Source organism: Haliotis rubra, unplaced genomic scaffold (genome assembly GCF_003918875.1).
Source record: "Haliotis rubra isolate DU_JTF1 unplaced genomic scaffold, ASM391887v1 Scf299, whole genome shotgun sequence".
NCBI lineage: Eukaryota > Metazoa > Mollusca > Gastropoda > Lepetellida > Haliotidae > Haliotis > Haliotis rubra.
In genome coordinates, this window is record NW_025766967.1 from 974,660 (window position 1) to 998,701 (window position 24,042).

Below are 24,042 nucleotides of genomic sequence, written 5' to 3' on the forward strand. Positions count from 1 at the left end.
ATAAGACCATTTCTGCTGTTACTTGCACATCCAGTCAGACGAGTTTGACATGCTTCCTTTAGAAACGAAAACGTCACGGATACAACTTGAATATGTCAAAGGATTGGCTTCTACAACTCGTGCGAAGCAACTGAGGGCTCAACACATGAAAGAGGGCAACTTACAACTGACCCTTGCTTCTAGTCATAACTCTCGAGATGACAACCACAAATAAGCTGATAATTCGCCTCTGTTTCTGGGTTTGGCAACATCTTATCCATGTTTATGTGCTTCACCATCGCGATGTCCTCCCACTTTAAGCTGACAGCTACCATGAACTAATTATAAATACTCACTCACTCACGCCCTCACTCACGTACTCACCCACAACACCCACCTCACACTGACTCACACACGCACTCACCCACCCACCTCATACTCGCTCACTCACTTACCTAGTCAAACGAATGACAGACCCCCAGTAATTGCCTGTTGATGTGTGTGGACCTTCAAAAAACATGCTGACTATTGAGGTGCCCGGCTTAAGAAGGGTAAACCGTCCACTCTCAAGCCATATTGGTATTTGTTTCGTCTGAGGGCATTCATGGGTTTTGACATGATACAAGGTTTAACTGAATGTGTGACTCCAGGTGGGACTTCTGATGATACTCTCATTTTACATAAGCCATTCGAGACATATTACACATGCTGTTCTTGGCTTGATGCGAGCATCACGTGTAAAAGTAGGAGATGACCACCTTCTGGACGCCGGCTGTAACCCAGGAAGTTAAAATGGTCGAAGAACCAAAACCAAGCAGTTCGTCAGATTGTACGAAAGTTGCATTGACCGGTATGCCTGGTCGAGCATTATGGGCAGCCATGTTGATTTGAAATGACCAGGCAACCAGACTTGTCATTTTCATGCAGTCTTACCAAGAGCAGAAGTCAGAAAAATAAGGTTAATGTGTTACCGTGGCCCGCAAGATCCCTCAATGACGCGAAAGTACCAGGCCTGTGTCAGTGCCAAGATAGACACACTCGCTACTGACCGCGTGAACTTGCTTGTGAACCAACTGTTTATCGTTACCATGCCTAGAAACATTTGTCTTTCCATGTAATAGCATTTCATTCACAGCAATACAAGCAACAGTGATTCCTGTGTGTCGCATTAATTTTGCCTTTGACTGTACAATCGTGTTTCTGATAAAGAAAGTCATGCCTTCAACAGTTTACGCTATCGTAAGATAAGACCATTTCTGCTGTTACTTGCACATCCAGTCAGACGAGTTTGACATGCTTCCTTTAGAAACGAAAACGTCACGGATACAACTTGAATATGTCAAAGGTTGGCTTCTACAACTCGTGCGAAGCAACTGAGGGGCTCAACACATGAAAGAGGGCAACTTACAACTGACCCTTGCTTCTAGTCATAACTCTCGAGATGACAACCACAAATAAGCTGATAATTCGCCTCTGTTTCTGGGTTTGGCAACATCTTATCCATGTTTATGTGCTTCACCATCGCGATGTCCTCCCACTTTAAGCTGACAGCTACCATGAACTAATTATAAATACTCACTCACTCACGCCCTCACTCACGTACTCACCCACAACACCCACCTCACACTGACTCACACACGCACTCACCCACCCACCTCATACTCGCTCACTCACTTACCTAGTCAAACGAATGACAGACCCCCAGTAATTGCCTGTTGATGTGTGTGGACCTTCAAAAAACATGCTGACTATTGAGGTGCCCGGCTTAAGAAGGGTAAACCGTCCACTCTCAAGCCATATTGGTATTTGTTTCGTCTGAGGGCATTCATGGGTTTTGACATGATACAAGGTTTAACTGAATGTGTGACTCCAGGTGGGACTTCTGATGATACTCTCATTTTACATAAGCCATTCGAGACATATTACACATGCTGTTCTTGGCTTGATGCGAGCATCACGTGTAAAAGTAGGAGATGACCACCTTCTGGACGCCGGCTGTAACCCAGGAAGTTAAAATGGTCGAAGAACCAAAACCAAGCAGTTCGTCGAATTGTACGAAAGTTGCATTGACCGGTATGCCTGGTCGAGCATTATGGGCAGCCATGTTGATTTGAAATGACCAGGCAACCAGACTTGTCATTTTCATGCAGTCTTACCAAGAGCAGAAGTCAGAAAAATAGGTTAATGTGTTACCGTGGCCCGCAAGATCCCCTCAGTGACGCGAAAGTACCAGGCCTGTGTCAGTGCCAAGATAGACACACTCGCTACTGACCGCGTGAACTTGCTTGTGAACCAACTGTTTATCGTTACCATGCCTAGAAACATTTGTCTTTCCATGTAATAGCATTTCATTCACAGCAATACAAGCTTAACAGTGATTCCTGTGTGTCGCATTAATTTTGCCTTTGACTGTACAATCGTGTTTCTGATAAGAAAGTCATGCCTTCAACAGTTTACGCTATCGTAAGATAAGACCATTTCTGCTGTTACTTGCACATCCAGTCAGACGAGTTTGACATGCTTCCTTTAGAAACGAAAACGTCACGGATACAACTTGAATATGTCAAAGGATTGGCTTCTACAACTCGTGCGAAGCAACTGAGGGCTCAACACATGAAAGAGGGCAACTTACAACTGACCCTTGCTTCTAGTCATAACTCTCGAGATGACAACCACAAATAAGCTGATAATTCGCCTCTGTTTCTGGGTTTGGCAACATCTTATCCATGTTTATGTGCTTCACCATCGCGATGTCCTCCCACTTTAAGCTGACAGCTACCATGAACTAATTATAAATACTCACTCACTCACGCCCTCACTCACGTACTCACCCACAACACCCACCTCACACTGACTCACACACGCACTCACCCACCCACCTCATACTCGCTCACTCCTTACCTAGTCAAACGAATGACAGACCCCAGTAATTGCCTGTTGATGTGTGTGGACCTTCAAAAACATGCTGACTATTGAGGTGCCCGGCTTAAGAAGGGTAAAGCCGTCCACTCTCAAGCCATATTGGTATTTGTTTCGTCTGAGGGCATTCATGGGTTTTGACATGATACAAGGTTTAACTGAATGTGGTGACTCCAGGTGGGACTTCTGATGATACTCTCATTTTACATAAGCCATTCGAGACATATTACACATGCTGTTCTTGGCTTGATGCGAGGCATCACGTGTAAAAGTAGGAGATGACCACCTTCTGGACGCCGGCTGTAACCCAGGAAGTTAAAATGGTCGAAGAACCAAAACCAAGCAGTTCGTCGAATTGTACGAAAGTTGCATTGACCGGTATGCCTGGTCGAGCATTATGGGCAGCCATGTTGATTTGAAATGACCAGGCAACCAGACTTGTCATTTCATGCAGTCTTACCAAGAGCAGAAGTCAGAAAAATAAGGTTAATGTGTTACCGTGGCCCGCAAGATCCCTCAGTGACGCCGAAAGTACCAGGCCTGTGTCAGTGCCAAGATAGACACACTCGCTACTGACCGCGTGAACTTTGTGAACCAACTGTTTATCGTTACCATGCCTAGAAACATTTGTCTTTCCATGTAATAGCATTTCATTCACAGCAATACAAGCTTAACAGTGATTCCTGTGTGTCGCATTAATTTTGCCTTTGACTGTACAATCGTGTTTCTGATAAGAAAGTCATGCCTTCAACAGTTTACGCTATCGTAAGATAAGACCATTTCTGCTGTTACTTGCACATCCAGTCAGACGAGTTTGACATGCTTCCTTTACAAAGCGAAAAACGTCACGGATACAACTTGAATATGTCAAAGGATTGGCTTCTACAACTCGTGCGAAGCAACTGAGGAGCTCAACACATGAAAGAGGGCAACTTACAACTGACCCTTGCTTCTAGTCATAACTCTCGAGATGACAACCACAAATAAGCTGATAATTCGCCTCTGTTTCTGGGTTTGGCAACATCTTATCCATGTTTATGTGCTTCACCATCGCGATGTCCTCCCACTTTAAAGCTGACAGCTACCATGAACTAATTATAAATGCTCACTCACTCACGCCCTCACTCACATTACTCACCCACAACACCCACCTCACACTGACTCACACACGCACTCACCCACCCACCTCATACTCGCTCACTCACTTACCTAGTCAAACGAATAGCAGACCCCAGTAATTGCCTGTTGATGTGTGTGGACCTTCAAAACATGCTGACTATTGAGGTGCCCGGCAGAAGGGTAAACCGTCCACTCTCAAGCCATATTGGTATTTGTTTCGTCTGAGGGGGCATTCATGGGCTTTGACATGATACAAGGTTTAACTGAATGTGTGACTCCAGGTGGGACTTCTGATGATACTCTCATTTTACATAAGCCATTCGAGACATATTACACATGCTGTTCTTGGCTTGATGCGAGCATCACGTGTAAAAGTAGGAGATGACCACCTTCTGGACGCCGGCTGTAACCCAGGAAGTTAAAATGGTCGAAGAACCAAAACCAAGCAGTTCGTCGAATTGTACGAAAGTTGCATTGACCGGTATGCCTGGTCGAGCATTATGGGCAACCATGTTGATTTGAAATGACCCAGGCGAAACCAGACTTGTCATTTTCATGCAGTCTTACCAAGAGCAGAAGTCAGAAAAATAAGGTTAATGTGTTACCGTGGCCCGCAAGATCCCCTCAGTGACGCGAAAGTACCAGGCCTGTGTCAGTGCCAAGATAGAGACACACTCGCTACTGACCGCGTGAACTTTGCTGTGAACCAACTGTTTATCGTTACCATGCCTAGAAACATTTGTCTTTCCATGTAATAGCATTTCATTTCACAGCAATACAAGCTTAACAGTGATTCCTGTGTGTCGCATTAATTTTGCCTTTGACTGTACACAATCGTGTTTCTGATAAAGAAAGTCATGCCTTCAACAGTTTACGCTATCGTAAGATAAGACCATTTCTGCTGTTACTTGCACATCCAGTCAGACAGAGTTTGACATGCTTCCTTTAGAAACGAAAACGTCACGGATACAACTTGAATATGTCAAAGGATTGGCTCTACAACTCGTGCGAAGCAACTGAGGGGCTCAACACATGAAGGGCAACACAACTGACCCTTGCTTCTAGTCATAACTCTCGAGATGACAACCACAAATAAGCTGATAATTCGCCTCTGTTTCTGGGTTTGGCAACATCTTATCCATGTTTATGTGCTTCACCATCGCGATGTCCTCCCACTTTAAGCTGACAGCTACCATGAACTAATTATAAATACTCACTCACTCCGCCCTCACTCACGTACTCACCCACAACACCACCTCACACTGACTCACACACGCACTCCACCAACCCACCTCATACTCGCTCACTCCTTACCTAGTCAAACGCAATGACAGACCCCCAGTAATTGCCTGTTGATGTGTGTGGACCTTCAAAAACATGCTGACTATTGAGGGTGCCCGGCTTAAGAAGGGTAAACCGTCCACTCTCAAGCCATATTGGTATTTGTTTCGTCTGAGGGCATTCGGTGGGTTTTGACATGATATAAGGTTTAACTGAATGTGTGACTCCAGGTGGGACTTCTGATGATACTCTCATTTTACATAAGCCATTCGAGACATATTACACATGCTGTTCTTGGCTTGATGCGAGCATCACGTGTAAAAGTAGGAGATGACCACCTTCTGGACGCCGTAACCCAGGAAGTTAAAATGGTCGAAGAACCAAAACCAAGCAGTTCGTCGAATTGTACGAAAGTTGCATTGACCGGTATGCCTGGTCGAGGCATTATGGGCAGCCCATGTTGATTTGAAATGACCAGGCAACCAGACTTGTCATTTTCATGCAGTCTTACCAAGAGCAGAAGTCAGAAAAATAAGGTTAATGTGTTACCGTGGCTCGCAAGATCCCCTCAATGACGCGAAAGTACCAGGCCTGTGTCAGTGCCAAGATAGACACACTCGCTACTGACCGCGTGAACTTGCTTGTGAACCAACTGTTTATCGTTACCATGCCTAGAAACATTTGTCTTTCCATGTAATAGCATTTCATTCACAGCAATACAAGCTTAACAGTGATTCCTGTGTGTCGCATTAATTTTGCCTTTGACTGTACAATCCGCTTAAGTTGAGCTATGCACAAGTTTCTGTTATCTCTTCTTGGAAAGAAAAATGATGATTATCTACCAAAATCAGAGAGCTCATCTGATCTTGTGATTAGTTTCAGTCAATATTTTGCTGAAAAAATATCTGGCATACACAAAGGTCATGTTAAGAGATACGATGAACGACAATCAAAACCTGCCTACACACCGCCAGTTCGGTGGACATGTCATGGACTGTATGCAAGCATTCACAGAAGTCCGAGAAGTTTTTAAAACTGAGTTAAAGGATAGTAAAGCCAACGACAGCATGTGTCCTGGATCCGATGCCAACCAAATTTCTGACGAGATGTTCTAATTGTTCCAATAAACTGGCGCTAGTAAAGTTTGGGGCTCAACTTCAATTTCCGAAGTTCCACCGCTGAAGGAAGCGGTCATCGAACCATTGATCAAAGAAAAGCGGGATCAGGTCAAAATGAGCTTGAAAAATTACCGCGTTGTCTCCCGTCCTACCCTTTTCCTATCCGAGAGCTTGTTGAAAGGGGCTGTGAGAAGGTAGACTGAACTACATCTTTCCAGAGCGCACGGACTTGCCGAAAAGGACGAATCTGCTCATAGACCACGACATACTTTGGAAACGGCACTCATTCGATGTCACGAATGATTTGCTTTATCTCGTTATGACAGCAGGAAGAGGTACCCTACTTGTACTAACTGCCAGGCCTGTGGCCGCTTTTGTACTCTTGACCACAATATACTTCTTAGACAACTTGGGGGCTTCCATTGGAATTAACCGGAATGGCACTATCATGCTGGTTTGTTTCGATACCTCCAACAATCGACAGCAGTCAGTCATCATAAATAATCATGCATCTAAAGGAAAAGCACTTTGTCGCGTGGAATTACCACAAGGATCCGGTTCTAAGGACCAAAATTGTTTACGCTTTACACCAGGAATATAGGGAGATATGATCAGTACACGGATCGAACGAGCCACCATTTTTGTGCTGGTGAGCACTTGGTTGTGTATGATTCAATTTGCAATCCCGGTACGTGGGCGTAGAATGCAGGCGGAACTGTCAGATGTACAAGTGGTATAAAAGCATGGATGAACGTTTGCTCAAACTGCACGGATACGGGACAGAGCGTTGCATGTCAGCACTCGGAAGAATCTTTATTCAGTGATGGAGCTTGCACTTTCGATGCGTTTTGCATACTGTCATTCCAATTTCGAAAACCGTAAAGAGCTTGGGCTTCATGCGGACTTTGATCTCTGTTTTGAAAGCTCATGTTCCGGCACGATAACGCAAATCCTGTTACTTCCATTTGCGGAACATTAGCAGCATCCGAAACCGCCTTACTACAGCGGCAGCTCATACTATGGTGCGATCGCCAGTTATCCTCAGATTGACTACTGTATACTTATTTCCTACGAACTTTCCGAAAAACTTCTATCAAAACTCCAGAAGTACACAGCTCTGCAGCTCGACTTGTCAACAAAAGTTCCTCTAAGGGATCCACATAACGCGCCTGTTCTTAAGTCTCTTCACTGGCTACCAATCAAGAGCCAGAATTGAATTCAAGGTCCTGAGAGAGAGTCTATACCAGTGTTACCATCTTACGGCTCAAGAGTGCCTTGTTGAGCTAGTCACCAACACTGGCCTTCCAAGAATATTAAGATCAAGCGGAATGGGTACCTTCCTCCGCTATTACTAGGCAGAAACTCCGGGCATTCAGGTTTCGCTCCCCTTCAGCTATCAGTGCTCCACGGTTTACGTATGGAATCCAGCTCCCGGCGAACTCCCGAAATAATAACCCTCGGTGGCCTCATTTAAAAGTTCCACATAAAACCCATCTTTTTCAAGTATTGCGATCAATAGCAACTTAACTTTCATTTCGGCCTCGTTCCGCACTTATATGCTAGCCTGTATGCATAGCCCTAATAAATGTCTTGTAGCACGAGCATGCCATATGTGTGGAATTCGAACATTATATAATACATATTATTCGTATTTATTAAGTTTACAGTAAAATGATAATCATCACTGACAATAAGCATAACGTATGTTACTGGACCTGCAGTAGTTGGTGGCAGCGGGGACTCTTGAAGAATGTGTACTTGTGGCTGTGTTTACAGGTGTGGTTGTGGGGTAGTAATGGTGGGTGTGGTTGTGAGTTTGGTTGTGGGTGTGGTGAGTGAGTGTGGTAGTGGGTATGAGTATCGGGGAAAAGTTGTGTGTGTGGTAGGGTGCTATGGATAATACAGTACTGCCTATGATTGAGGGTGCAGTAAGTTGATGCGGCTTTAAGTGTAATGGAGCTGCTGGATGTGAATGAATTTGTGGGAAATAACAGTGTGTTCAATGTTGGATTGAGTGCTGTATATTTGTTGTGTATGCAGACGATGGTGCTATGGAGGACACACTTGTGGACGTGAGGATGCAGAAGAAGTGTATTAGCCAATACAGTAAGGAGATCAGTGGCCAAAAGTTGTAGTGGGTGCTAAGGAAAAATACAGTTGTTGTTGTTGCAGTGGAGGAAGGAGTAGTATAAACACTGGTGGTTCCCGCTGTTGCTACAATATTGAAAGGTGTAGTGGATTTGCAGTGTTGGATGCACTACTGCCCGTAATAGAGGGTGCAGTAGATGATTCAACTCAGATGGAATGGAGCTTCTGGATATGAATGACAGTGTGGAAAGCAGTAGTGCGGGAATTTTTGTGTTTGTGCAATGTTCGGTTGAAATTACTGTGCGTTGTTGTGTATACAGGTGTGGCGGATGCAGTTGACAGTATATTAGCGGACCCAGTAGTTGGTTCAGTGGTCAAAGTTGAAGTGGGTACAATGTCCGATGCGGTACTGTGTGTAATGGCTGGTGCAGTAGAAGATGCAGCTGGTGACACGGTGCTTGCGGAAATGAATGCATTTGAGGAACTTAAAGTGTGTGCAGTGTTCCATAAGGTACTGTGTATTGCTGTGTATGTAGACGATGGTGTTGTGTCGGTTTCAGTGATGGACGTAGCATAAGTGGATGTAGATGTAGATGTGGGTGTAGATGTGGATGTAGATGTGGGTGTAGATGTGGGGGTAGTTGTGGGTGTAGTTGTGAGTGTAGATGTGGGTGTAGATGTGGGTGTAGTTGTGGGTGTAGTTGAAGTTGTGGGTGTAAATGTGGGTGTAGTTGAAGTTGTGAGTGTTGATGTGGGGGTAGATGTAGGTGTAGTTGTGGGTGTAGTTGAAGTTGTGAGGTGTAGATGTAGGTGTAGATGTGTAGGTGTAGTTTTGGGGGTGTGGGTGTAGATGTGGGTGTAGATGTGGGTGTAGTTGTAGGTGTAGTTGTTGGGTGTAGATGTGGGTGTAGATGTAGGTGTAGATGTGGGTGTAGTTGTGGTGTAGTAGTTGTTGTAGGTGTAGATGTAGGTGTAGTTGAAGTTGCAGGGTGTAGATGTAGGGGTGTAGATGTAGAGGGTAGTTGTTGGTGTAGTTGAAGTTGTAGGTGTAGGTAAAGGTGTAGGTGTAGATGTGGGTGTAGATGTGGGTGTAGATGTGGGTGTAGATGTGGGTGTAGATGTTGGTGTAGATGTGGGTGTAGATGTGGGTGTAGATGTTGGTGTAGTTGTGGGGTGTAGTTGAAGTTGTGGGTGTAGATGTGGGTGTAGTTGTAGGTGTGTAGGTAGATGTTGGTTGGTGTAGATGTGGGTGTAGATGTGGGTGTAGCTGTGGGTGTAGTTGAAGGTGTGGGTGTGGATGTGTAGGTGTAGTTGTAGGTGTAGTTGTAGTTGTGGGTGTAGATGTATGGTGTAGATGTAGGGTGTAGTGTCAGTGTAGTTGTGGGTGTAGTTGAAGTTGTGGGTGTAGATGTTGGTGTAGTTGTAGGTGTAGTTGAAGGTGTAGGGAGTGTAGATGTGGGTGTAGATGTAGGTGTAGATGTTGGGTAGTGTAGTTGTAGGTGTAGGTGTAGATGTGGGTGTAGATGTAGGGTGTAGATGTGGGTGTAGTTGTGGGTGTAGTTGAAGTTGTGGGTGTAGATGTAGGTGTAGATGTGGGTGTAGTTGAAGTTGTAGGTGTAGGTGTAGATGTAGTTGTAGTTGTGAAGTGTAGATGTGGGTGTAGATGTAGGTGTAGTTGTAGGTTTAGATGTAGTTGAAGTTGTAGGTGTAGATGTAGGTGTAGTTGTGTAGGTGTAGGTGTAGTTGTTGAGTGTAGATGTAGGTGTAGATGTAGGTGTAGATGTAGGTGTAGTTGTGTAGGTGTAGATGTAGGTGTAGCTGAAGTTGTAGGTGTAGATGTGGGTGTAGATGTAGGTGTAGTTGTAGGTGTGGGTGTAGTTGTGGGTGTAGATGTGGGTGTAGTTGAAGTTGTGTAAGTGTAGATGTGGGGTGTAGATGCAGGTGTAGATGTAGGTGTATGTTGAGTGTTGTGGAGTGTAGATGTAAGGTGTAGATGTTGGTGTAGATTGGTGTAGATGTGAAGGGTGTAGATGTAGGTGTAGTGTAGGTGAAGTTGTGGGTGTAGATGTAGGTGTAGATGTAAGGTGTAGTTGTAGGTGTACAGTTGAATGTTGTAGGTGTAGATGTAGGGTGTAGTTGTGGTGTAGTTGAAGTTGTAGGTGTAGATGTAGGTGTAGATGTGGGTGTAGATGTAGGTGTAAAATGTGAAGTTGTAGGTGTAGAGATGTAGTTGGTGTAGGTGTAGAATTATTGTAGTTGAAGTTGTGGGTGTAGATGTGGGTGTAGATGTGGGTGTAGATGTGGGTGTAGTTGAAGTTGTGGGTGTAGATGTAGGTGTAGATGTAGGTGTAGAATGTCCCAGTAGGTGTAGATGTGGGTGTAGAAATGTAGGTGTAGATATGTAGTGTATTAGTTGTGGGTGTAGATGTGTAGGTGTAGATGTGGGTGTAGATGTTAAGGTGTGTAGATGTAGAGTATAGATGTAGAGGTGTAGTTGTAGGTGTAGATTGTAGATGTGGGTGTAGATGTATAGGTGTAGATGTAGGTGTAGATGTAGTGTGAAGTTGTAGGTGTAGATGTAGGTGTAGTTGAAGTTGTAGGTGTAGATGTGTAGTGTAGTTGTAGGTGTAGGTGTAGATGTGGGTAGTTGAAGTTGTAGGTGTAGATGTAGGGTGTAGAATGTAGGTGTAGTTGAAAGTTGTAGTATGTATGTAGGTGTAGATATTGTAAGAATGTAGTGTAGAGTGTAGATTGTAGTTGTAGGTGTAGATACTAAATGTGGAGTGTAGGTAAAATGTAGTAATGTATGGTGTAAGATGTGGGGTGTAGATGTGGTAGTTGTAGTTGTAGATGTAGTGTAGAAGTTGTAGGAAGTTGAGTATAATGTTGGTGTAGAATTGAAGTTATTTGTGTAAAATGTAGATGGTAGATGTGGAGTGTATTTGTAGGTGAGTAGTAGAAGTTGTAGATGTGTAAGAATGTAGGTGTAGATGTAGAGTGTAGATTGTGATTTGTAGGTGTAGATGTAGGTGTAGGTGTAGAATTTTAGGTGTAGATGTAGGTGTAGTTGTTGTTGAGGTGTAGATGTAGTTGAAGTTGTGGGTGTAGATGTGGAGGTGTAGTTGTGGGTGTAGTTGAAGTTGTGGGTGTAGATGTAAGTGTGTAGTTGTAGGTGTAGATGTGGGTGTAGATGTGGGTGTAGTTGTGGGTGTAGTTGAAGTTGTGGGTGTAGATGTAGGTGTAGTTGTGGGTGTAGTTGAAGTTGTGAGTGTAGATGTGGGTGTAGTTGTGGGTGTAGTTGTGGGTGTAGTTGAAGTTGTGAGTGTAGATGTGGGTGTAGTTGTGGGAGTAGTTGTGGGTGTAGTTGAAGTTGTGAGTGTTGAAGTGGGGGTAGATGTAGGTGTAGATGTGGGTGTAGTTGTCCGGGAGTAGTAGTTGAAGTTGTGGCTGTAGATGTGGGTGTAGTTGTGGGAGTAGTTGTGGGTGTAGTTGAAGTTGTGAGTGTTGAAGTGGGGGTAGATGTAGGTGTAGTTGTGGGTGTAGTTGAAGTTGTGGGTGTAGATGTAGGTATAGTTGTGGGTGTAGTTGAAGTTGTGGGTGTAGTTGAAGTTGTTGGTGTAGATGTGGGGGTAGATGTGCGGGTAGTTTTGGGTGTAGTTGAAGTTGTGGGTGTAGATGTAGGGGTAGTTGTGGGTGTAGTTGAAGTTGTGGGTGTAGATGTGGGTGTAGTTGTGGGTGTTGTTGTGGGTGAAGTTGAAGTTGTGAGTGTAGATGTAGGGTGTAGATGTGGGTGTAGTTGAAGTTGTAGTTGTAGTTGTGGGTGTAGATGTGGGTGTTGTTGTCGGAGTAGTTGTGGGTGTAGATTTGGGGGTAGATGTGGGTGTAGTTGTGGGTGTAGTTGAAGTTGTGGGTGTAGATGTGGGTGTAGTTGAAGTTGTGGGTGTAGATGTGGGGGTAGATGTAGGTGTAGTTGTGGGTGTAGTTGAAGTTGTGGGTGTAGATGTGGGTGTAGTTGAAGTTGTAAGTGTAGATGTGGAGGTAGATGTGGGGGTAGTTTTGGGTGTAGTTGAAGTTGTGGGTGTGGATGTGTAGGTGTAGTTGTTGTGGGTGTAGATGTAGGTGTAGTTGTGGGTGTAGAAGTTGTAGGTGTAGAATGTAGGTGTAGTTGTGGGTGTAGTTGAAGGTGTAGGTGTGGGTGTAGATGGAAGGTGTAGTGAAGTTGTAAAAGTGTAGATGTAGGAGAAGTAGATGTAGGTGTAGTTGAAGTTGTGGGTGTAGATGTGGGTGTAGTTGTGAGTGTATGTTGTAGAAGTGTAGTGTGAAGTTGTGGGTGTAGATGTGTGGTGTAGTTGAAGTTGTGGGTGTAGATGTAGGTGTAGTTGTGGGTGTAGTTGAAGTTGTGGGTGTAGATGTGGGTGTAGTTGAAGTTGTGGGTGTAGATGTGGGGGTAGATGTAGGTGTAGTTGTGGGTGTAGTTGAAGTTGTGGGTGTAGATGTGGGTGTAGTTGAAGTTTTGAGTGTAGATGTGGGGGTAGATGTTGGGGTAGTTTTGGGTGTAGTTGAAGTTGTGGGTGTAGATGTAGGGGTAGTTGTGGGTGTAGTTGAAGTTGTGGGTGTAGATGTGGGTGTACTTGTGGGTGTTGTTGTGGGTGAAGTTGAAGTTGTGAGTGTAGATGTGGGTGTAGTTGTGGGAGTAGTTGAAGTTGTGGGTGTAGATGTGGGTGTTGTTGTGGGTGTTGTTGAAGTTGTGAGTGTAGATGTGGGGGTAGATGTGGATGTAGTTGTCAGTTTTAGTTGAAGTTGAAGAGGTGTAGAATGTAAGGTGTAGTTGTAGGTGTAGTTGTTGGTGTAGATATTTAAAGTTGTAGGTGTAGATGTAGGTGTAGTTGTGGGTGTAGTTGATGTTGTGGATGTAGATGTAGGGTGTAGATGTGTGTAGATTGTAGTTTGTGGGTGTAGTTGAAGTTGTAGGTGTAGATGTAGGTGTGGATGTAGGTGTAGTTGTAGTGAAGATGTGGAGTGTAGATGTACAGGTGTAGTGTAAGAGTGTACTTGTAGGTGTAGTTGAAGTTGTAGGTGTAGATGTGGGTGTAGTTGAAAGTTGTGGAATTGTAGATGTAGGTGTAGTTGTAGGTGTAGATGAAAGTTGTAGGTGTAGATGTAGGTGTAGATGAAGTTGTAGGTGTAGATGTGGGTGTAGGTATGTTGAGTGTAGTTGTGGATGTAGTTGAAGTTGTAGGTGTAGATGTGGAATTGTATTTGAAGTTGTGATGAGAGTGTAGATGTAGTAGATGTAGATGTTAGGAGTAGTTTTAGGTGTAGTTGAAGTTGTGGGTGTAGATGTGGTGTAGATGTGGGTGTACTTGTAGGGGTGTAGTTGAAGTTGTAGGTGTAGATGTGGGTGTAGTTGAAAGTTGTGTGGAGTGTAGATGTAGGTGTATTTGAAGTTGTAGGTGTAGATGTAGGTGTAGATGTAGAGTGTAGTAGTTGTTTAAATGTAGTTGAAAGTTGTAGGTGTAAAATGTAAGGTGTAGTTGTTGTTGTGAAGTGTAGATGTTAGAGGTAGATGTTAGAAAGTAGTTTTGGAGTTATAATTATGAAGTTGTAGGTGTAGATGTAGGAAGTAGTTGTGGTGTAGGTGTAGTTGAAGTTGTAGGTGTAGATGTGTAGGTTGTACTTGTAGGTATTTGTTGTGAGAGGTAGAAAGTTGAAAGTTGTGAAATGTAGAAATGTAGGTATGTAGTTGTAGGAAATTATTAGAAGTTATAGGTGTAGATGTAGGTGTTGTAGTGTAGGTATTGTTGAAAGTTGTGAAGATGTAGATGTAGAATAGGAATATAGATATAGTTGTCCAGTTTTAATTGAGATTTAGTAGAAATAGGTCTAATTGTAGGAATGAGTTGTTGGTGTAGTAGAAATTGTGTAGGTGTAAATGTAGAGTGTAATTTGTAGGTGTAGTTGATATTTGTGAATGCTTAAAATGTAGAGTATGGTGAAGTTGTAAGTGTAGAAAGTAGGGGTAGATGTGGGTGTAGTTGTGCAACATAGTTAAAGTTGTGGAAATTGTCAGTATAGAGGTAGATATAGAGTGTGCTTAATATGGGTGTATGTATAGTTAAAGTTGTAGGTGTAGATATGGGTATAATTGAAGTTGTAGGAAGTTGTAAATGTGTGTGTAGTTGTGGGGTGTACTTGTGGGGTTTAGTTGAAGTTGTAGGTGTAAAATGTAGGTGTAATTGTAGGTGTAGTTGAAGTTGTAGATGTTGAAGTAGTAGAGTAGATATGTAGAGTGTAGTTGTAGGTGTAGTTGAAAAGTTGCTTGATTGTAAATGTGAGTGTATTGTAGAATGTGGGGTGTGAATTGAAAGTTGTAAGTGTAGATATGTAGGTGAAGTTGAAAGTTGTGGAAATTGTAAGAATGTAGAGTGTATTGGTGTGAATGCTTGAGTTGAAGTTGTATGGTGTAGATATATAGGTGTAGTTAGAAATTGTGAAAGTGTAGATGTAGAAATAAATGTGGGAAGTAGTTGTGGTAGTGTAGATTGAAGTTGTAGTGTAAAAGATGTAGAGTGTGGATGTGGGTATTGAAATTGTGAAGTGTAAAATGTAGGGTAGATATTTAGGGTAGTTTAGGTGTAGTTTGAAATTTGTAGAGTGTAGGATGTATGGTGTAGAGTGTAATTGAAGTTGTAGGAAATTGTAGATGTGGGTGTACTTGTGGGGTATTTATTTGTGGAGTAGAAGTTGAAATTGTGAAGTGTAAATGTGGGAATTGTAGTTGTGAGAAGTAGTTGAAAGTTGTAGAGTGTAGATATGTGGGTGTTATTTGTAGGTGTTGTTAAGATGATTTGTAAAATATAGAATGTAGAGGTAGAATGTGAGATGTAGTTGTCAGTTTTAGTTGAAAGTTGAGAAATTGTAGAAGTGGATCTAGGTATTGTGGAAGTAGTTGTTGGTGTAGTAGAAAGTAGTGTAGGTGTAGATGTAAAAGTGTAGTTGTGGAAGGTGTAGATTGATATTTGTGATTTGATGTAGATGTAAGAAGTAGTAGTTGAAGTTGTGAAGGTGTAGTAAAGTAGAAATGTAGATATGGGGTTATAGTTGAATGAAGTTGTAAGGGTGTAAAATATGGGGGTAGATGTAAGAATTGTAGTTGTGGGTGTAGTTATGAAAGTTGTGGGTGTAAATGTAGAATTGTAGTTGTAGGTGTAGTTGAAAGTTGTAGAGTGTAAATGTGGGTATAGTTATAGGTGTAGATGTGGGTGTAGTTGAAGTTGTGGGTGTAGATGTGGGTGTAGATGTTGTGTAGAAGTAGTTAAAGATTGTGGGGTGTAAAATGTGGGTGTAGTGTAGAGTATTGGGTTGAGAAGTTGTAGGTGTAGATGTAGGTGTAAAATGTTGGTTGTGAATTGTCAGTTTTAGTTGAAGTTGTGGGTATAGATGTTGGTGTAGGTGTAATTGAAGATGTGGAAGTGTAGTTGAAGTTGTGGGTGTAGATGTAGGTGTACTTGTGGGGTATGGTGTAGTTGTAGGTGTAGATGTTGGTGTAGAGTTGAAGTTGTGAGTGTAGATGTGGGTGTAGTTGAAGTTGTGGGTGTAGATGTGGGTGTAGTTGTGGGTGTAGTTGTGGGTGTCCTTGAAGTTGTGGGTGTAGATGTGGGTGTAGTTGTGGGTGTAGTTGACGTTGTGGGTGTAGATGTGGGTGTAGTTGTGGGTGTAGTTAAAGTTGTGAGTGTTGATGTGGGTGTAGATGTGGGTATAGTTGTGGGAGTAGTTGTGGGTGTAGTTGAAGTTGTGTGTGTAGATGTGGGTGTAGATGTAAGTGTAGTTGTGGGTGTAGTTGAAGTTGTGGGTGTAGATTTAGGTGTAGTTGTAGGTGTAGTTGAAGTTGTGGGTGTAGATGTGGGTGTAGTTATGGGTGTAGTTGTTGGTATAGTTGATGTTGTGGGTGTAGATGTGGGTGTAGTTGTGGAAGTAGTTGAAGTTGTGGGTGTGGATGTGGGTGTAGTTGTTGGTGTTGTTGTGGGTGTAGTTGAAGTTGTGGTTCTAGATGTGGGTGTAGTTGAAGTTGTGGGTGTAGATGTGGGGGTAGATGTGGTTGTAGTTGTCGGTTTAGTTGAAGTTGTGGGTGTAGGTGTGGGTGTAGTTATGGGTGTAGTTGTGGGTGTAGTTGAAGTTGTGGGTGTAGATGTGGGTGTAGTTCTGTGAGTATTTGAAGTTGTGGGTGTAGATGTGAGTGTAGATGTGGGTGTTGCTGAAGTTGTGGGTGTAGATGTAGGGGTAGATGTGGTTGTAGTTGTCGGTTTAGTTGAAGTTGTGGGGGTAGAAGTGGGTGTAGTTCTGGGAGTAGTTGTGGGTGTACTTGAAGTTGTGGGTGTAGATATAGCTGTACTTGTGGGTGAAGTTGAAGTTGTGGGTGTAGATGTAGGTGTAGTTGAAGTTGTGAGTGTAGATGTGGGTGTAGTTGAAGTTATGGGTGTAGATGTGGGTGTAGTTGTGGGTGTAGATGTGGGTGTAGTTGAAGTTGTGGGAGTAGATGTGGGTGTAGTTGAACTTGTGAGTGTAGATGTGGGGGTAGATGTTGGGGTAGTTGTGGGTGTAGTTGAAGCTGTGGGTGTAGATGTGGGTGTAGATGTAGGGTGTAGTTGAAGGTGCAGTTAGAAATTGTGGGTGTAGATGTGGGTGTAGTTAAAGTTGTTAGTGTAGATGTGGGGGTAGATGTTGGGGAAGTTTTGGGTGTAGTTGAAGTTGTGGGTGTAGATGTAGGTGTAGTTGTGGGTGTAGTTGAAGTTGTGGGTGTAGATGTGGGTTTAGTTGAAGTTGTGAGTGTAGATGTGGGGGTAGATGTGGGTGTAGTTGTGGGTGTAGTTGAAGTTGTGGGTGTAGATGTAGGTGTAGTTGTTGGTGTAGTTGAAGTTGTGAGTGTTGATGTGGGTGTAGATGTGGGTGTTGTTGAAGTTGTGGGTGTAGATGTAGGGTAGATGTGTTGCTTAGTTGTGCCAGTTTAGTTGAAGTTGTTGGTGTAGAAGTGGAAGGTGTAGTTGTGGGAAGTAGTTGTAGGTGTACTGAGAAGTTGTAGGTGTAGAATGTGAGCTGTACTTGTAGGTGTAGTTGAAGTTGTAGGTGTAGATGTAGGTGTAGTTGAAAGTTGTGGAGTGTAGAATGTAGGTGTAGATGTGGGTGTAGATGTAGGTGTAGTTGAAGTTGTAGGAAGTAGATGTGGGTGTAGTTGAACTTGTGAGTACAGATGTGAGGGTAGATGTGGGGTGTAGATGTGTGAGGTGTAGTTGAAGTTGTGGGAAGTAGATGTGTGTGTAGATGTAGGTGTAGTTAAATTGAAAGTTGTGAAAGTGTAGATGTAAGGGTACTGATGTAGGTGTACTTGTAGATGTAGTTGAAGTTGTAGGTGTAGATATGTGGGTGTAGATGTTGGTGTAAATGTAGAGGTGTAGAATTGAAGTTATAGGTGTTGATATGGTCATGTTGAAGTTGTAGAGTGTTGATGTGTGGAAGTAGAATGTGGCTGTAGTTGTAGGTGTAGTTGAAGTTGTGAGTGCAGATGTTAGAGTGTAGAATGTAGGTGTAGATGTGGGGTGTGGTTAAAGTTGTAGGTGTAAGAATGTTGTTTGTAGATGTAGGTGTAAATTTATGTAGGTGTATGATGTTGAAGTTGAAAGATATGGAGTGTAGATTTTGGATGTAGATGTGGGTGTAGAATGTAGGTGTAGAATGTGTGTGTAGATGTAGGTGTAGTTGAGTGTTGTAGGTGTTGATGTAGGTGTAGAAGTGGGTGTAGTTGTAGTTGTAGTTGAGATTTGTGGAGTTGTAAGCTTAAGAGTGTAGTTGTAGGTGTAGTTGAAGTTGTGTTGGTGTAGATGTAGGTATAGATGTAGGTGTAGTTGTTGGTGTAGAATTGAAAGTTGGGGTATGTGATGTAGAGTGTAGTTGTAGGTGTAGTTATGAAGTTGTTGGTGTAGATGTGGTAGTGGTGTAGTTGAAGTTGTAGAATGTAGATGTAGTAGTTGTGTAGATGTAGTTGAAATTGTAGGTGTAGATATTGTAGTGTAAGTTGTGGGTGTAAAGATTGAAGGTGTAGATGTAGGGGTAGTTGTGGAAGTGTAGTTGAAGTTGTGGGTGTAGATGTAGAAGTGTAGGTGTAGGTGTAGTTGATGTTATAAGTGTAAATGTAGAATGTAGGAAGTAGTTGAGATGTAGTGGTGAAGTTGTGGAGTGTAGATATGTGGGTGTAGTTGAAATTGTGTGAAGATGTGGGTGTAGGTATGGTGTAAGTTGTAGATGTGAAAGTTGAAGATGTTGATATGTGGTGTAGATGTAGGAATTGTAGATGTTGGTGTAGGTGAAGTTGTGGGTGTAGATGTAGGTGTAGATGTGGTGTAATGTGGTGTAGATGTGGGTGTAGATGTAGAGTGTAGATGTAGATGTAGATGTTGTTATGTGTAGTTGTAGGTGAAGTTGTGGGTGTAGATGTGGGTGCTTAGTTGTAGGTGTAGTGTTGAAGTTGTGTAAGTGTAGATGTGAGTGAAGATGTAGGTGTAGTTTTGAGTGTAGATGTGGGTGTAGATGTTGGAATTAGAAGTGGTGTAGATGTAGGTGTAGATGCAGAGTGTAGAATGTGTAGGTGTAGTTGAAATTGTAGATTGTAGTGTGTTGAATGTAGATTGTAAATGTTGTAGGTGTAGATGTAGAGTGTAGATTATGGTAGAAGATTGTTGTAGGTGTAGATGTGAAGTGTAGTTGTAGGTGTAGTGAAGCTGTGGAGTGTAGATGATGGTGAATTGTTGAGTATGTAGTTTAGATGTGTAGTTGAAAGTTGTGGGTGTAGATGTGGGTGTAAATATTGGTGTAGTGTAGTTGAGATTGTAGAGTGTAGATGTGTGGGTGTAGATGTAGGTGTGTAGTGTGAGGTGTAGATGTTGAAGTTGTGGGTTTAGATGTGGATGTAGTTGTGGGTGTAGTGAGAAGTTGTGACTGTAGATGTAGGGTGTAGATGTGGGTGTAGTTGTGGGTGTAGTTGAAGTTGTGGGTGTAGATGTAGGTAAGAAATTATGGGTGTAGATGTGGGTGTAGTTGAAGTTGTGGGTGTAGATGTGGGCGTAGATGTGGGTGTTGTTGTTGTCGTTGTAGTTGGAGTTGTAGGTGTAGATGTAGGTTTAGTTGTGGGTGTAGTTGTGGGTGTAGATGTGGGTGTTGTGAGGGTGTAGATGTGGATGTAGATGTGGGTGTAGTTGTAGAGTGTAGTTGAAGTTGTGAGTGTAGATGTGAGGGTAGATGTGGGTGTAGTTGTCGGTGTAGTTGAAGTTGTGGGTCTAGATGTACGTGTAGATGTAGGAATAGTTGTGGGTGAAGTTGAAGTTGTGGGTGTAGATGTTGGTGTAGGTGTGGGTGTAGTTGAAGTTGTGAGTGCAGATGTGGAGGTAGAGGTGGGTGTAGATGTGGGTGTAGTTGAAGTTGTGGGAGTAGATGTGGGTGTAGTTGTGGGTGTAGTTGAAGTTGTGAGTGTAGATGTGGGTGCTGATGTGGGTGTACTTGTGGGTGTATTTGAAGTTGTGGGTGTAGATGTAGGTGTAGATGTGGGTGTAGATTTAGAGTGTAGTTGAAGTTGTGGAAGGTGTAGATGTGGGGTGTGGGTGTTGGGTGTATGTGGGGAGTTGTTGTGCAGATGTGAGGTGTAGATGTGGGTGTAGATGTGAGCGTAGATGTGGGTGTAGTTGTATGTGTAGTTGAAGTTGTGAGTGCAGATGTGGGGGTAGATGTGGGTGTAGTTGAAGTTGTGGGTGTAGATGTAGTTGTAGATGTGGTTGTAGATTTGGGTGTAGTTGTAGTTGTAGTTGAAGATGTGGGTGTAGTTGTGGGTGTAGATGTGGGTGTAGATGTGTGTGTAGATGTGGGTGTAGTTGAAGTTGTGGGTGTTGATGTAGGTGTAGAAGTGGGTGTAGTTGTAGTTGTGGGTGTAGATGTGGGTGTAGTTGTGGGTGTAGTTGAAGTTGTGGGTGTAGATGTGGGTGTAGTTGAAGTTGTGGGTGTAGATGTAGGGGTAGATGTGGGTGTAGTTGTGGGTGTAGTTGAAGTTGTGGGTGTAGATGTGGTTGTAGTTGTGGGTGTAGTTGAAGTTGTGAGTGTAGATGTGGGTGTAGATGTTGGTGTAGTCGTTGGTGTAGTTGAAGTTGTGAGAGTAGATGTAGGTGTAGTTGTGGGTGTAGTTGAAGTTGTGAGTGTAGATGTGGGGGTAGATGTAGGTGTAGTTTTCGGTGTAGTTGAAGTTGTGGGTGTAGATGTAGGTGTAGTTGTGGGTGTAGTTGAAGTTGTGAGTGTAGATGTGGGGGTAGATGTTGGTGTAGTTGTCGGTGTAGTTGAAGTTGTGGGCGTAGATGTAGGTGTAGATGTGGGTGTAGATGATGGTGTAGTTGTCGGTGTAGTTGAAGTTGTGTGTGTAGGTGTGAGTGTAGATGTGGGTGTAGATGTAGGTGTAGTCTTCAGTGTAGTTGAAGTTGTGGGTGTAGATGCAGGAGTAGTTGTGGGTGTATATGTGAGTGTAGATGTGGGTGTAGATGTGGGTGTAGTCGGTGTAGTTGAAGTTGTGGGTGTAGTTGTGGGTGTAGTTGTCGGTGTAGATGTAGGTGTAGATGTAGGTCTAGATGTGGATGTAGATGTGGGTGTAGATGTGGGTGTAGATGTGTAGGTGTAGATGTGGGTGTAGATGCGGGTGTAGATGTGGGTGTAGATGTGGGTGTAGATGTTGGTGTAGATGTGGGTGTAGATGTGGGTGTAAATGTTGGTGTAGATGTGGGTGTAGTCTTCAGTGTAGTTGTGGATGTAGATGTGTTCTTAGTTGTAGGTGTATTTACCGCAGTGTTTGAACTCGTATCAGATTTCGTGGAAGATGTTGTATCAGAAGCAGTATTGGGTGTTGTTGCGGAGGTGGATACGATGACTGATGATGTGGTTGGTGTAGTAGTGGATGTAGATATGTGTGCGGTTGTTTGCGTGGAAGAGCCTTCAGCTGAAAGATACGAAACGTGAATCTGTTGATGAAAACTACAATATGAAGAGAAAAATGCTATAAGAAAACCTCTAATGGGTGACATATCTGCTGCATATACACCAGTTCTGCAACTGACTTTAGTACATGAGCTACTCAGCTGGTTACACTGGCGTTACTTCCGTTGAATAGTATTTAAGTTATAGGAGACTAGGCGTGTAATAGCGACATTTTTTGTTCGAGAAACTCCATGTCGTTTTGGTGGAAAGGCAATTTGTTTGGCAATACGGATTTATGCTCAATAAAGGATCCATTGGACCAGGAACTCAAATGCCGCTTTGGCGAGAAACGCCTACTTGTCAGCATGATGACATTGAGGAGAGTTATGTCGTTTTCACAATATCTTGTGACAATGGATGTGATGCTGACGAAACGCAAAACATAATGTTAGTATCAGAACACATGATGGTTGGCGCTAATACACTTAGATTCATACTCATGGAATTAGACCTCACAATCAAAGGTTTCTGGTTTGCATAAGGCACACCAACTTCCTCAAAGAGGTTGTTTAAACGTTTTATGCTAAAATTTCATAAACTTATATTTTGTTTGAACACTCTCGACGGGGCTGCATAAACAACAGTTTTATGTAGTGTCTAATCTTTATCTAATGTATTTTATTCTCACTGCAACAATTTTATCATATATAATTCATGGACACACTATATAGGGGTAATATGTGTGTTGCTCATAGAGACTAATTTAACAAAATCAACAGGATTTGTTCATACAACCAACATTCTTCAAAAACCATACGGTGGCCATACCTGCTGCTGTAAACATCATCAGCATCAGCAGCGCAATGCGAGCTGCAGTGACTTCCATCCTTCATGAAACTCATGAAACGCCCAAGGTGTTATTCCTTCTCCAACAATATTACGTTGGGGAATCCAGTTCCTGCTATCTCACGTTCTGCAATATGAGGAAAAGTGGCAGTTCAGTGGAAGGGGTTTGGCGGTTTAACATCAGATCATGGACATATCCGAACCGAAGTTAACCTATAGTTAATCCGAGTTGAAATTCCTATTCAAATGCGTTATAATTTACGAAGCACATCAGCAATAACCGTGCACCTTTCGCACAAATGATAGCACCTAAGTGTGCAAGATCCTTGCATTACTGATAAGGAATGCTGAGAAGATTTAAGGTATCAACATGTGTTCGACTGATTAGGAGGTTCAGCCACTGGCCTTATATGTTACATCCTAATTCCGGTTGGTGGAAAAATAAGTGAAAGGGTAAAGTGAAGTGAATATTGCTCAACGCTACATCAACAATTTTGGCATCTTATCGCGTTGAGCTGCTTTTTTGGGGCTTTTTTTTTTTTTTCTTTCTTTTGTTTGGGAGGGGGCGGGGGCGGGGGCGGTTGGGTTGGTCAACAACACACAAATAAACAGTGCCATGGTGCCATGTACGCTTACCCAATAATCCAAAATACGCCAGGTTAATTAGGAGATAAACGTACTGTGTTTGGAAGTTAGATGAATGTTAGACCGAATTGATAGTCTCTAAATTTCATTTGAAGCCGAACGCGTAGCGTGAATCTAATTTCCAAACACAGTATGTTTATCTCCATTTTACCATAACAGATTTAACATCGAACTTCCTCGTCCTGCGGAATGTTTAAATGTTTACGAACGTTTTGCCGCACAAATAGGTAGAGATAGGGATGTATTTTTACAAGGTTTTCTGATTTATATGTTAGATATTGTTTGTTTATGTTTGGGGCTGTGTATTGTAATTGAGTTTGAATATTTTTATAACAGAAGGTAGCATACTTTATGATAGTGAGGTTCCCTAATAATATCGAGGAGAAATCGAATAATTGTATTTTTCGAGTTTTAATAAATGTTTCATCAGCATTTCCATCACGTCTGTTGTGTTGATATTAGTCATGTTAGTGGCCAAGCTGAAGTAGTGCGGCAGTGTTGTATACGTGCGCAGTGAAGCGCCGTGAAATCAGACGCATTTTCAATCCAAATTGATACCGTCTGATTTTATTGCTTGACCAATCAAATTCGAGCATTTCACGTATCCATGGTAGAATTATCCGTAGACATTTGAGGGGACGCATCAAGTTGATATCCCTCTGGCCCGCAGGTACCAGTGCTAAGTGTTGCAACAAACTGGTTGAATATCACTATAATTCAAAATGAAACAGCAATGTTATAACATTTAACTACAAGATTTCAAAATCCCGCTTTCTATTTGAGGTAGAGGTACCGATCTACACGCTGATGTTCATTCTGAAGTCACGTCGAGCCAGTTGCTGTTGGGAATGTAGACGGAAAAAAGCTTCATTTCAACGGCAAAACTGACCTGTTTAATAACATTACACACTAGTGATTCAAGAGAACATGTCATGCTTTCACGTAATTAGACGCTTGTTTAGACCAGTTCACGTCCCCTTTATCATGTATGACATGTAGGATCACACGGTTTATCATCTAATGGATGGTGTTATAGGTGCAATAAAGC

General features: G+C 42.7%; 1 protein-coding gene across 1 annotated transcript; it reads right to left on the reverse strand.

Moving 5' to 3' along the window:
- Nucleotides 1-11,707: 11,707 nt before the first annotated feature.
- Nucleotides 11,708-16,522, reverse strand: LOC124282347 (cell wall protein DAN4-like; the record flags this gene model as incomplete). The annotated part of the gene is made up of 3 exons (XM_046718313.1): nt 11,708-11,788; nt 12,025-12,135; nt 16,355-16,522. Coding segments are annotated over 3 exons (360 nt in total), but the record flags the coding sequence as incomplete, so codon positions are not given.
- Nucleotides 16,523-24,042: the final 7,520 nt, after the last annotated feature.